Consider the following 12504-nt stretch of genomic DNA (forward strand, 5'->3'; position numbering starts at 1 on the left):
CCTTATTTATGAACCAGGCACTGGTGTGCTTATTTTGTGTTTTTTAGGCTTTTGCTAAGGGAACACCGTTTGAGATATCCAATAACCATTCGCATTTTAGCATCTTCTGTATATTTACTTCATGTTGTCCGAGTTTGGAGGAGATTGAATGAATCGCTTTTGAGGAGAAGGTAAAAACTCAGAGCTCGCTTTCAACTTTTTCTCATTTTCAAACCAGATTATCTAACTTCCTGTTGGTCAGAGCTAATGACAGTAAATTAGAAAGTTGTCCGGCTCGAAAAGTACAATATATATACCGAGTTTGGTGAATGTAGATAAAACTAACCCCCCACTTTGGACAAAAGATGGCGCTATTGAGCCCCTCTACCACGCCCGTTTCTGAATCTTTGCTTGCATCTTCTGGACAGCATGTCAGATGTGTGTGTTGAGTTTCATGCAATTTCAAGCATGCTAAGAGTCTCAAAAACACATAAAAAGATTATTAGACTTTGACACGTTGCCATGACAACAGTATTTCAAGAATCAGGAATCCATTCATATGTCTATATCTGCCATGTTTTGACATTATACTGATGAAGTTTGAAGTGAATCGGGTGAAAATAAGATGGGGATTTAAAGCAATTTTGAAAGTGACACACTTCCTGCTGCCGGTTGGTGGCGCTATAACTTTGACTCACAAAAGTCATATCCATGTGATCGGCCTCCTACAACGAACACACATCTGAAGTTTCATCAAAATGAATTAATGTATGCAGAAGTTATAACACACTTCCTGTTTCCCTTTTCTCGCCATAAATTCGTCTCTTCGCCAAGGCCAAACCGTTTGAGATATCGAAAAGTTGCTCGCAATTTGGCATCCTCAGTGTGTTGACTTCATGCTGACCGAGTTTGGTGCTGATCGGGTGAATCGTCTAGGAGGAGTATCGCAAATTCCACAGCATGCGTTCCACAGCATGCGTTCAACAACCCCTAATAGCTCACTTCCTGTTGGGCTGACGCATAACTTAGAGCACGAAAGTTGTTTGGCCCGATGAGCTCTATATGTGTACCGAGTTTCATATATGTACGTGCAAGTCGGTTTGATTTATAGACCACGTTTTCAGACCCCACTTTAGGGGGCGCTGTTGAGCCCCCCTGCCACGCCCGGGTCCCAGCCTCAGCCCGGCCCTGATGGCCGCGCATTCTGATGCGTGTGCAAAGTTTCAAGAGTTTTCGAGCACGGGAAGGGCCCCAAAAATGCCCAAATAGTCGCGTAAAAAAATAATAATAAATAATAATAACAAATAATCCTTAGAAGAACAATAGGGCTCTGCGCCCTTTCAGGGCTTGGGCCCTAAAAAAACAGTGTGATATATAGAATAACCAGCAGGTGGGAGTATAGCCTTATTTATGAACCACGCATTGTGTCCCTATTTTGTCTTTTTTTAGCCTTTTGCTACGGGAACACCATTTGAGATATCCAATAACCGTTCGCATTTTAGCATCTTCTGTATATTTACTTCATGTTGTCCGAGTTTGAAAGAGATTGAATGAATCGCTTTTGAGGAGAAGGTAAAAACTCAGAGCTCGCTTTCCACTTTGTGTTATCTTCCAATCAAATTATCTGACTTCCTGTTGGTCAGAGCTAATGACTGTAAATTAGAAAGTTGTCCGGCTCGAAAAGTACAATATATATACCGAGTTTGGTGACTGCAGATAAAACTAACCCCCCACTTTGGACAAAAGTGACACTTCCTGCTGCCAGTTGGTGGCGCTATAACTTTGACTCACAAAAGTCATATCCATGTGATCGGCCTCTTACAACGAACACACAGCTGAAGTTTCATCAAAATGAATTAATGTATGCAAAAGTTATAACACACTTCCTGTTTCCCTTTTCTCGCCATAAATTCGTCTCTTCGCCACGGCCAAACCGTTTGAGATATCAAAAAGTTGCTCGCAATTTAGCATCCTCAGTGTCTTGACTTCATGGTGACCGAGTTTGGTGCTGATCGGGTGAATCGTCTAGGAGGAGTATCGCAAATTCCAGAGCATGCGTTTTCCGAACAACCCATAATAGCTCACTTCCTGTTGGGCTGACACATAACTTAGAGCACGAAAGTTGTTCGGCCCGATGAGCTCTATATGTGTACCGAGTTTCATATATCTACATGCAAGTGTGTTTGATTTATAGACCACGTTTTCAGACCCCACTTTAGGGGGCGCTGTTGAGCCCCCCTGCCACGCCCGGGTCCCAGCCTCAGCCCGGCCCTGATGGCCGCGCATTCTGATGCGTGTGCAAAGTTTCAAGAGTTTTCGAGCATGGGAAGGGCCTCAAAAATGCCCAAATAGTCGCGTAAAAAAATAATAAATAATAACAAAAAAAAATTAAAGCTGCGAGCAGCGATGACGGGCCCAAGCCGGGGGCACCGCCCCCCGGTGGCATCAGCTTAACTGTGCACAGAAGGCCAATAGGCATTTAATATGGGAAAATAAATAAAGGGACTATGTCAAAGTCATTTGAATTCACCTCATTAACTGCAGCAACTGGTGCTGCTATGACCAGGAACCACAACACTCACATCTCTGAGATCAATTACATTTTATTCATTAATTTTATGTCAGATGATGTCAAATGTCAATTTCAAAATGAGTGCAGAATACTGTCCAAATCCTGAAGTTGTATTATCCTTACACTTCTCTTAAAAATAAATTAAGCCAAATCACAGAGACCGCAACAATGATTTTAATATCAGTGTCAGGTAAGAGTAATATGCGTGCATATAATTTATGGAACTTTATTATAAACATCCACTTTTATAAGATCATGTGAAATTATTATTTTTTATCCATTTAAATTATATCAATAAATAATTAGTTTAAAGAGGTGTCATACGTGATCTTTGCAAACACAGCACATGACCTTCTTTAAAGCCCATGTTATAGAAAACAATTAAAAGTATTAGGATATCACTTTTAATTATGTGCAAATGTATTTTTTGCAGCTCAAATTTTGTAAGTTCAGAAGACCAGTATTTAATTAAAGATATAATATATGTTTTAGTTTTTTACTTATTTTTCACAATAAAGTGATAGATATTTGTGATAGCCTATATGAAATTGTTAAATTATTAAAAAACAAGAGACAAGGTGACACACACAGAGTGAGAGAGACCCCCTCCAGACACACACACACACACACACACACAGATCCTGGGGGGGGGGGGTAACTAATTATATAAAACAATATTCTCAATGCCCTACAAATAAACTGGTTTTATACATTTATTTTTTTATTCAAACCCAGAATATGTTTAATCCTTTAATGCAGGCAAAAGCACAACATTGAGAGGTAATTTAGACAGAAGAGTGGCTCACACACACACACACACACTGTAGAAATCAGTGACACGTGTCCCCATGAGTCTGTGTGCATTCAGGTTGAAGTCCCCACCAGGCTAGAAAAAATAACACACACACACACACACGCACACACACACACACACACACACACACACACACACACACACACACACGCACAGTAGTAATGCTGAAGTATGCTGCAGGCAACCCTTATAAGCTCAGCCCATCCACCCCCCCCCCCCTCCCCCCTCCCCCTCCCAACACACACACACACACACACACACACACACTCACACTCATGTCTGGTTCACTATCTTTTTGGGGACTCGGCATAGACATAATGGTTTTTATGCTGTACAAACCATATATTCTGTCCTCCTACACTGCCCCTACCCATAAACCTACCCATCACACAACTTTCTGCATTTTCAAAGTAACTCATTCTGTCTGATTTATAAGCTTTTCTACCCATTGGGAAGTCCCCATGAGTCTGTGTGCATTCAGGTTTAAGTCCCCACCAGGCTAGAAAATCATTCACACACACACACACACAGAGGCAAGGTTTTTTGCTTGAAAACTTATACAATATTGCCCTCTACTGGTCATTTAAGTGAGAGCATAAGTGTTGAAAAAAAAAAAAACACCCAGTGTGATATAGAGAATAACCAGCAGGTGGGAGTATAGCCTTATTTATGAACCAGGCACGTGTGTGCTTCTTTTGTCTTTTTTAGGCTTATGCTAAGGGAAAACCGTTTGAGATATCCAATAACCGTTCGCATTTTAGCATCTTCTGTATATTTACTTCATGTTGTCCGAGTTTGGAGGAGATTGAATGAATCGCTTTTGATGAGAAGGTAAAAACTCAGAGCTCGCTTTTCACTTTTTCTCATTTTCAAACCAGATTATCTGACTTCCTGTTGGTCAGAGCTAATGACTGTAAATTAGAAAGTTGTCCAGCTCGAAAATTACAATATATATACCGAGTTTGGTGACTGTAGATAAAACTAACCCCCCGCTTTGGACAAAAGATGGCGCTACTGAGCCCCTCTACCACGCCCGTTTCTGAATCTTTGCTTGCATCTTCTGGACAGCATGTCTGATGTGTGTGTTGAGTTTCATGCAATTTCAAGCATGATAAGTGTCTCAAAAACACATAAAAAGATTATTAGACTTTGACACGTTGCCATGACAACAGTATTTCAAGAACCAGGAATCCATTCAAAAGTCTATATCTGCCATGTTTTGACATTATACTGATGAAGTTTGAAGTAAATCGGGTGAAAATAAGATGGGGATTTAAAGCAATTTTGAAAGTGACACACTTCCTGCTGCCAGTTGGTGGCGCTATAACTTTGACTCACAAAAGTCATATCCATGTGATCGGCCTCTTACAACAAACACACAGCTGAAGTTTCATCAAAATCTATTAATGTATGCAGAAGTTATAATACACTTCCTGTTTCCTTTTTCTCGCCATAAATTCGTCTCTTCGCCACGGCCAAACCGTTTGAGATATCAAAAAGTTGCTCGCAATTTGGCATCCTCAGTGTCTTGACTTCATGCTGACCGAGTTTGGTGCTGATCGGGTGAATCGTCTAGGAGGAGTATCGCAAATTCCACAGCATGCGTTTTCCGAACAACCCATAATAGCTCACTTCCTGTTTGGCTGACGCATAACTTAGAGCACGAAAGTTGTTTGGCCCGATGAGCTCTATATGTGTACCGAGTTTCATACATGTACGTGCAAGTGTGTTTGATTTATAGACCACGTTTTCAGAGCCCACTTTAGGGGGCGCTGTCGAGCCCCCCTGCCACGCCCGGGTCCCAGCCTCAGCCCGGCCCTGATGGCCGCGCATTCTGATGCGTGTGCAAAGTTTCAAGAGTTTTCGAGCATGGGAAGGGCCCCAAAAATGCCCAAATAGTCGCGTAAAAAAATAATAAATAATAATAACAAAAAAAAAAAAAAAAAAAAAAAAAAATAATCCTTAGAAGAACAATAGGGCTCTGCGCCCTTTCAGGGCTTGGGCCCTAAAAATAATCCTTAGAAGAACAATAGGGCTCTGCGCCCTTTCAGGGCTTGGGCCCTAATAATAATAATAATAATAATAATAATAATAATAATAATTAAAGCTGCGAGCAGCGATGACGGGCCCAAGCCGGTGGCACCACCACCCCGGTGGCTTCAGGCAAATTGTGCAAGACAGGCAATATGCATTTAAACAGGAGAGTATTTTAAAATCGCTCAAATATGCCACATTTACCGCAGCAGCTGGTGCCGCTATGACCACAAGCCACACCCATGATGGAATTTAAATATAGATGAATTCTAATGTAATATGATATAATAGGTAATTTTCAAATATGTGCAAAGTTATCTTTTGCAGCTCAAAATTTTGTAAGTCCAGAAGGCCAGTATTTAATTCATGGTCTTTTTATTTTATTAACACAATTGTTAAACGAATTATATAAAACTATATTGTTAGTGCCCTACAAATGAAGTTGGATTCACCACATTAACTGTTAACTCTACATTTCAATATTTGTAGCATCCAATAAAAAAATGTTAATTACAAAATTACCAATTGGAGCCAAATCACAGAAACTGCAGCAATGATTTTAATATTAGTGTCAGGTAAGAGTAAGATGCGCATCTAAATTTTATGGAAGTTTATTATAAACTTTATTATAAAATTTACTTAGACTGACTGGGTAAACCCAGCCTGATCTGCCAGCGATTTGACTTCGCCCTGCAACACAGTCTGAAAACCTGTACATTCATTTCTACTGCTTCTGTTACACTTTTGCGGGAACAAATCACAGACTAACTTATTCACCTGGCACGCTATTGGCGAGTTTAGTAGTCTGTTTAGTTGACTATCCAATTGCATACAGAGTCATTCAAATAATGCTCATTGATCAATCTTAAATTGAGCTTGGTCTGGTGATACCCAGACAACTTATAAACTAGAAAATCATGTGAAATTTACTTTTTAAATCAATTTGATTTTTATCAGTAAATAATAAATTTTAAGACATGTGTCTTTTCAAAAACAGAATGACCTTCTGTAAAGCCCATGTATAGAAAACACACACACACACACACACACACACACACACACACACACACACACACACACACACACACACACACACACACACACACACACACACACACAATTTCAAGCATGCTAAGTCTCAAAAACACCCAAAAAAATAATTAAAATGACACTTTGCCATAGCAACAGTTTATAAAATATCAGGAATCCATTCGTATGTCTATATCTGTCATGTTTTCACATTATACTGATGAAGTTTGAAGTAAATCGGGTGAGAGTAAGACAGTGATTTAAATTTTTTTCAAAAAGTGACACATCCTGCTGCCAGTTGGTGGTGCTATAACTTTGACTGAATATTGGAATGTAGATGTCTTCAGGCCAGGACTCTTGTCAAACATGTGAAGTTTGAGGCAGATCGGACATTGTATGCCTGAGGTACAACAAATTCCTGTGTCATGGCGAAACATCAACATTTGTGAGGCCGCCACAGACACACCCTTCAGGGAAAACTCAAGATCTTCCCAATTTAACACCACAAAGGCCTTTAGATTAGACTGTGCAAATACGATGTTGATATGATTAAATCTCTAGGAGGAGTTTGTTAAAATACAACGTCTGGCAATGGCAAAAACTGCACCAATTTACCAAAGAAAATTCAAAATATCTCACTTCCTGTTGGTTTTTCAGATTTGGCGCCTTGGGTCTTTTTTGTAGGTATTGGGCTGTTGAATGCGTCTACCGAATTTTCATACTCATACATGAAACATAGTGCGAATGACGCTTAATTTAAATTTTGTAGGTGGCGCTATCGAACCATTTTGCCACATCTAATTCTGAAACCCATATCAGATGTATGTTTTCACCACTTCTGATGCGTGTGCAAAGGTTCATGAGTTTTCATGCGTGTTTAGGCCATCAAAAATGTAATTCATTTGGGAAAAGAAAAATGATGGTTTTAGCAATTACAATAAGGTCCTCACACCTTAAGCCCTAAATATCTGAGTTCCTGTTCGTCGGAGCTAATGACTGTAAATTAGAAAGTTGTTCGGCTCAAAGAGAACAATATATATACAGAGTTTGGTGACTGAAGATAAAACTAACCCCCCCACTTTTGACAAAAGATTGCATTACTTTTGTCATAGAGATGGCGCTACTGAGCTCCTCCACCATGCCCGATTTTAAGTCTTTGCCCATATCTACTGGACAGCATGTCTGATGTGTGTGTTGAGTTTCATGTAATTTGAAGCATTTTAAGAGTCTCAAAAGCAGCGAAAAAGAATGTTATAGTTTGATGTGTTGCCGAAAAAAATTCAAAATATCTCACTTCCTGTTGGTTTTTCAGATTTGGCGCCTTGGGTCTTTTTTGTAGGTATTGGGCTGCTGAATGCGTCTACTGAATTTTCATACTCATACATGAATGGTAGCGCGAATGACGCTTAATTTAAATTTTGTCGGTGGCGCTATCGAACCATTTTGCCACACCTAATTCTGAAACCCATATCAGATGTATGTTTTCACCACTTCTGATGCGTGTGCAAAGTTTCATGAGTTTTCATGCATGTTTAGGCCCTCAAAAATGTAATTCATTTGGGAAAAGAAAAATGATGGTTTTAGCAATTACAATAAGGTCCTCACACCTTAAGCCCTAAATATCTGAGTTCCTGTTCGTCGGAGCTAATGACTGTAAATTAGAAAGTTGTTCGGCTCAAAGAGAACAATATATATACAGAGTTTGGTGACTGAAGATAAAACTAACCCCCCCACTTTTGACAAAAGATTGCATTACTTTTGTTAAAAGATGGCGCTACTGAGCTCCTCAACCATGCCCGTTTTTAAGTCTTTGCCCATATCTACTGGACAGCATGTCTGATGTGTGTGTTGAGTTTCATGTAATTTGAAGCATTTTAAGAGTCTCAAAAGGAGCGAAAAAGAATGTTATAGTTTGATGTGTTGCCATGGCAACAGTATATACAAAATCAGGAAGTGCTTACCAGCTTTCTATCTGCTATGGTTTGACATTATACTGATGAAGTTTGAAGTAAATCGGGTAAAAATAAGATGGTGATTTCAAAGCATTTTGAAAGTGACACACTTCCTGCTGCCAGTTGGTGGCGCTATAACTTTGACTCACAAAAGTCATATCCATGTGATCAGCCTCTTACAACGAACACACAGCTGAAGTTTCATCAAAATGAATTAATGAATGCAGAAGTTATAACACACTTCCTGTTTCCCTTTTCTCGCCATAAATTTGTCTCCTCGCCACAGCCTAACCGTTTGAGATATCAAAAAGTTGCTCGCAATTTAGCATCCTCAGTGTCTTGACTTCATGCTGACCGAGTTTGGTGCTGATCGGGTGAATCGTCTAGGAGGAGTATCGCAAATTCCAGAGCATGCGTTTTCCGAACAACCCCTAATAGCTTACTTCCTGTTGGGCTGACACATAACTTAGAGCACGAAAGTTGTTCGGCCCGATGAGCTCTATATGTGTACCGAGTTTCATACATGTGCGTGCAAGTGTGTTTGATTTATAGACCATGTTTTCAGACCCCACTTTAGGGGGCGCTGTCGAGCCGCCCTGCCACGCCCAGGTACCAGCCTCAGCCCGGCCCTGATGGCCGCAGATTCCGATGTGTGTGCAAAGTTTCAAGAGTTTTCGAGCATGATAAGGGCCCCGAAAGTGCCCGAATAGTCGAAAAAGCTAAATTGTCCTTAGAAGAACAATAGGGCTCTGCGCCCTTTCAGGGCTTGGGCCCTAATAATCCTTAGAAGAACAATAGGGCTCTGCGCCCTTTCAGGGCTTGGGCCCTAATTAATTATCAGGATGATGAAGCCAGAAATGCTAGGTTTTGGCCTACAAAAATGCGTCGTACATCTCTTGGCTCCATGTGTGGTTCTGTCGGCTGTTTTATAAACATGTCTGTTCATCTTTCCCAGCTTCAGTTGGATCCAGTTGATTTCCGAACGACGCATCTGATGTTTCACACCATCACGAAATGTTTGTTGTCACGGGATCGTTTTCTCAAAATGAGAGGTGAGTATCTTTTTCGGGGTCGAGTTTGAAGCTTGCGGTTTTCTGTTGCTAAATATTTCCTTTTGCGTTCCTGCAGCCATGGAAATCTTGGGGAACCTGAGCAAAGTGGAGGATAATGGCGTCCTGATCTGCGAGTATGTGGATCAGGAGTCGTACCGAGAAGTCATTGCTCTCCTGACGCTGCCGGATATTATGCTGGTCATTTCGGCTCTGGAGGTGCTGTACCAGCTGGCCGAGCTCGGAGAGATCACATGCTCGAAAATCTCCTCCGTGGAGAGAAGCATAGGTACCAGTTTGCCTCCTAAATATGTGTAGGGGTGTCCCTGACTAAGGATTTACACATTCAAATCAGAATTGTCAAATCTTTTTATGGTCGACTGCGTCGCGTCAAGTTCAATCTATCCCATTCGTCTGAATATGAACTAATATTATAGACAAATGCACTCAGTTCAGGCTTACAAGATGAAAGTGCATTGTCACACTATGTTCATTCATTTGCTACTAACTGGTAGTAAAGAGGAAGAGATGATCAGTTCATGTGCTGTTTGAACTGCGGCGCTACAGCGATCTGTCACGCCACATTAAAGAGCATAAAAACGACATTTATTGTTTGAATTTAATTATAAAATTGTCAATTTGAAAGCTGAGTCTTTTTAAGATTGAACGTTACAAATCTTGTGATCTATCGAATGACAGACAGGCACTACAAATAATTTTTAGTGACTAAAAGATCTTGGGATTTAAAGGGTTAGTTCACCTGTCATTAACTCCTCCCCCTAATGTCGCTCCACACCCGTAAGACCTCCGTTCATCTTCACACACAGTTTAAGATATTTTATATTTAGTCCGAAAGTGTGTGCAAGTGAATGCACACTATACTGTCCATGTCCAGAAAGGGAATAAAAACATCATCATAGGCTGTATTTACACTGCAGGTCTTGATGCACAATTCCGATTTGGTGACTATATCCGATTTTTTTTTTGACGACCCGCTTACATCATCTTTTCGAAAGCGACCCGTATCCGATATTTGCATTTACACTGGCAAAACAGCCCAAGACGTTCTTAACCGGTGAAAGGAAGAAAAACAGCGCGCTATGCAATGGACGCAGACAAAATGATTGCACAATGTTTTGTTGTCTGCACAGTTCCACACATCTTTAAAGGTCGTCTTCTTCTTCTTTTAGTTTTTTGGCAGATTACATCATTTCTTTAAAGGTCGGCAAAACATTTCTCTCTTAAGGCGGAGAAAAAGAGGAGAGCCCTTGATGGGGTTGCCAGGTTTTCACAACAAAACCCGCCCAATTGCAACTCAAAACTGTGTTAAAGTAGCCCAATTCCGCATGAAAACCGCGGACTTGGCAACACGGGATCGCAGTTTGTGTCCACCTGAGTTGACATCATTCGCCTCCGTCCTTTTTTCAATGACGTACGACTCGCATTTACTGGGGGAATATCCGATTTGACCGCTTACATGGCAGACGCTAATGCACGCATCCCAATCATATCGGATTTATTCCCACATATGAGTGAGGCCTGAATCCGATCTGAGGATATCGGAATTCATGCGTTTTTTTACTGCTTACACGTTCACGTCATATCCGATCTGTGCCACATGAGAGGAAAAAATCGGAATTGGGTCACTTGAACCATGCAGTGTAAATGGGGCCAAAGTAGTCCAAAGTAGTGACATCAGTGGGTTAATTAAAATCTCTTGAAGAGTCGAAAATACATTTAGGTCCAAAAATAACAAAAATTATTCAGCATTGTCTTCTCTTCCGGGTTTGTTTTCAATCCTCAAATAAAGATTCAAACGGTTATGAATCAGCGTATTGATTCATGATTCGGATCGTGTGTCAAACTGCTGAAATCACTTGACATTGACGATCCGGTGTGGAAAGACATTAGGGTCATTAATGACATAAATTAAATTTTTGGGTAAACTAACCCTTAAAGAATCAATATCTGATCATTAAAATGAGAAGTCCATTATCAACCTAGCCAGGAGTGCTAAACACTTTTTTTGTTCAGTGATTCCGCCCCTCCAAAACCATTCCTGTTGCAGAAATGCTGTTGCATCACTAAATATGATGAGCAGTGAACTGACCAGTTTGTGTTCATGTTTGTCAGATCTTCTGGTGCGGTTGGTGTCAGTGGACCTGCACACATTTGGACCTGACGCCCTGACGGCAGTCAAACTCATCGAGCATCAGGCCTCCAGCTGTCAGGTCTCAGAGGTTCGACCGCAGCTCGTGGAGCACGTTCCTCCTCCTATGCAAGGCACTCCTGGCGCCGGTAAGTATTACTTGTTTTGATTAGTTAAAGGGGTGGTTTCAAAGGATTTTACTTTTTTAACTTTAGTTAGTGTGTAATGTTGCTGCTTGAGCAGTATCTGCAAAGTTACAGCGCTGAAAGTTCAATGCAAACGGAGATATTGTCTTTAAAGTTACGGCAGTTTATTGCCTACAAAAATGGCCGGTTTGGACTACAACAAGCTTTTTCCTGGGTCGGTGACATCATAAACCCTTGCTAGTCTCCGCAGATGTGACTTCTGCCCGTAATGGGAAGGGGCGTGGCCTTAACCTGTGCTTGGCACTTCAGCCAATAAAAACACAGGAAACTACATTTGGCCATCTGACCAATCTAAGACCATTGCGTATTTCGGAGGGAGGGGCTTCATAGAAGCAGGAATCAAACGAGCCGTTCAAAGGACAGTGGAGACAGCGGTGTGGAATAAAGGGAGAATATAAGAAAAATACGGGGTTTAAAAATAAATAAAAAGAAGTATTAAGATTGTTATACTGCGCCACATAAACACAACCAAGCCTAGAAAAAAAACACAGAACCACCGCTTTAAAAAAAAAAATATATATATATATTGCTTAATGCTAGGTTCAGACTTAGTCATTGTATCAGATGATGTGATTTTGACTCCTAAATTCATGGCGTGAAACATGCCAAACTACAGGTTGCTTCCAACCAATTATCGTTTGCCATCTTTAAAGGATTCCTTCAGTGATTTAGCATTAAGCTTTGTATTTTAACTGGGACATTAATGTAGTAGAAATGTGA

The 12504-nt window shown here is 40.7% G+C and overlaps 1 protein-coding gene across 6 annotated transcripts in view; it reads left to right on the forward strand.

Moving 5' to 3' along the window:
• Positions 1 to 12504, forward strand: part of arid2 (AT-rich interactive domain 2) — a 63506-nt gene that overhangs the window by 26424 nt on the left and 24578 nt on the right. For all 6 annotated transcript variants that reach the window (XM_067428690.1, XM_067428691.1, XM_067428695.1 and 3 more), the window contains exons 9-11: positions 9336 to 9432; positions 9509 to 9718; positions 11563 to 11727. In XM_067428690.1, coding sequence (XP_067284791.1) covers positions 9336 to 9432; positions 9509 to 9718; positions 11563 to 11727 — 472 coding nt within the window. The remainder of the gene's footprint in view (positions 1 to 9335; positions 9433 to 9508; positions 9719 to 11562; positions 11728 to 12504) is intronic.

The sequence above is a fragment of the Pseudorasbora parva genome, chromosome 20 (assembly GCF_024679245.1).
Source record: "Pseudorasbora parva isolate DD20220531a chromosome 20, ASM2467924v1, whole genome shotgun sequence".
Taxonomy (NCBI): Eukaryota; Metazoa; Chordata; class Actinopteri; order Cypriniformes; family Gobionidae; genus Pseudorasbora; species Pseudorasbora parva.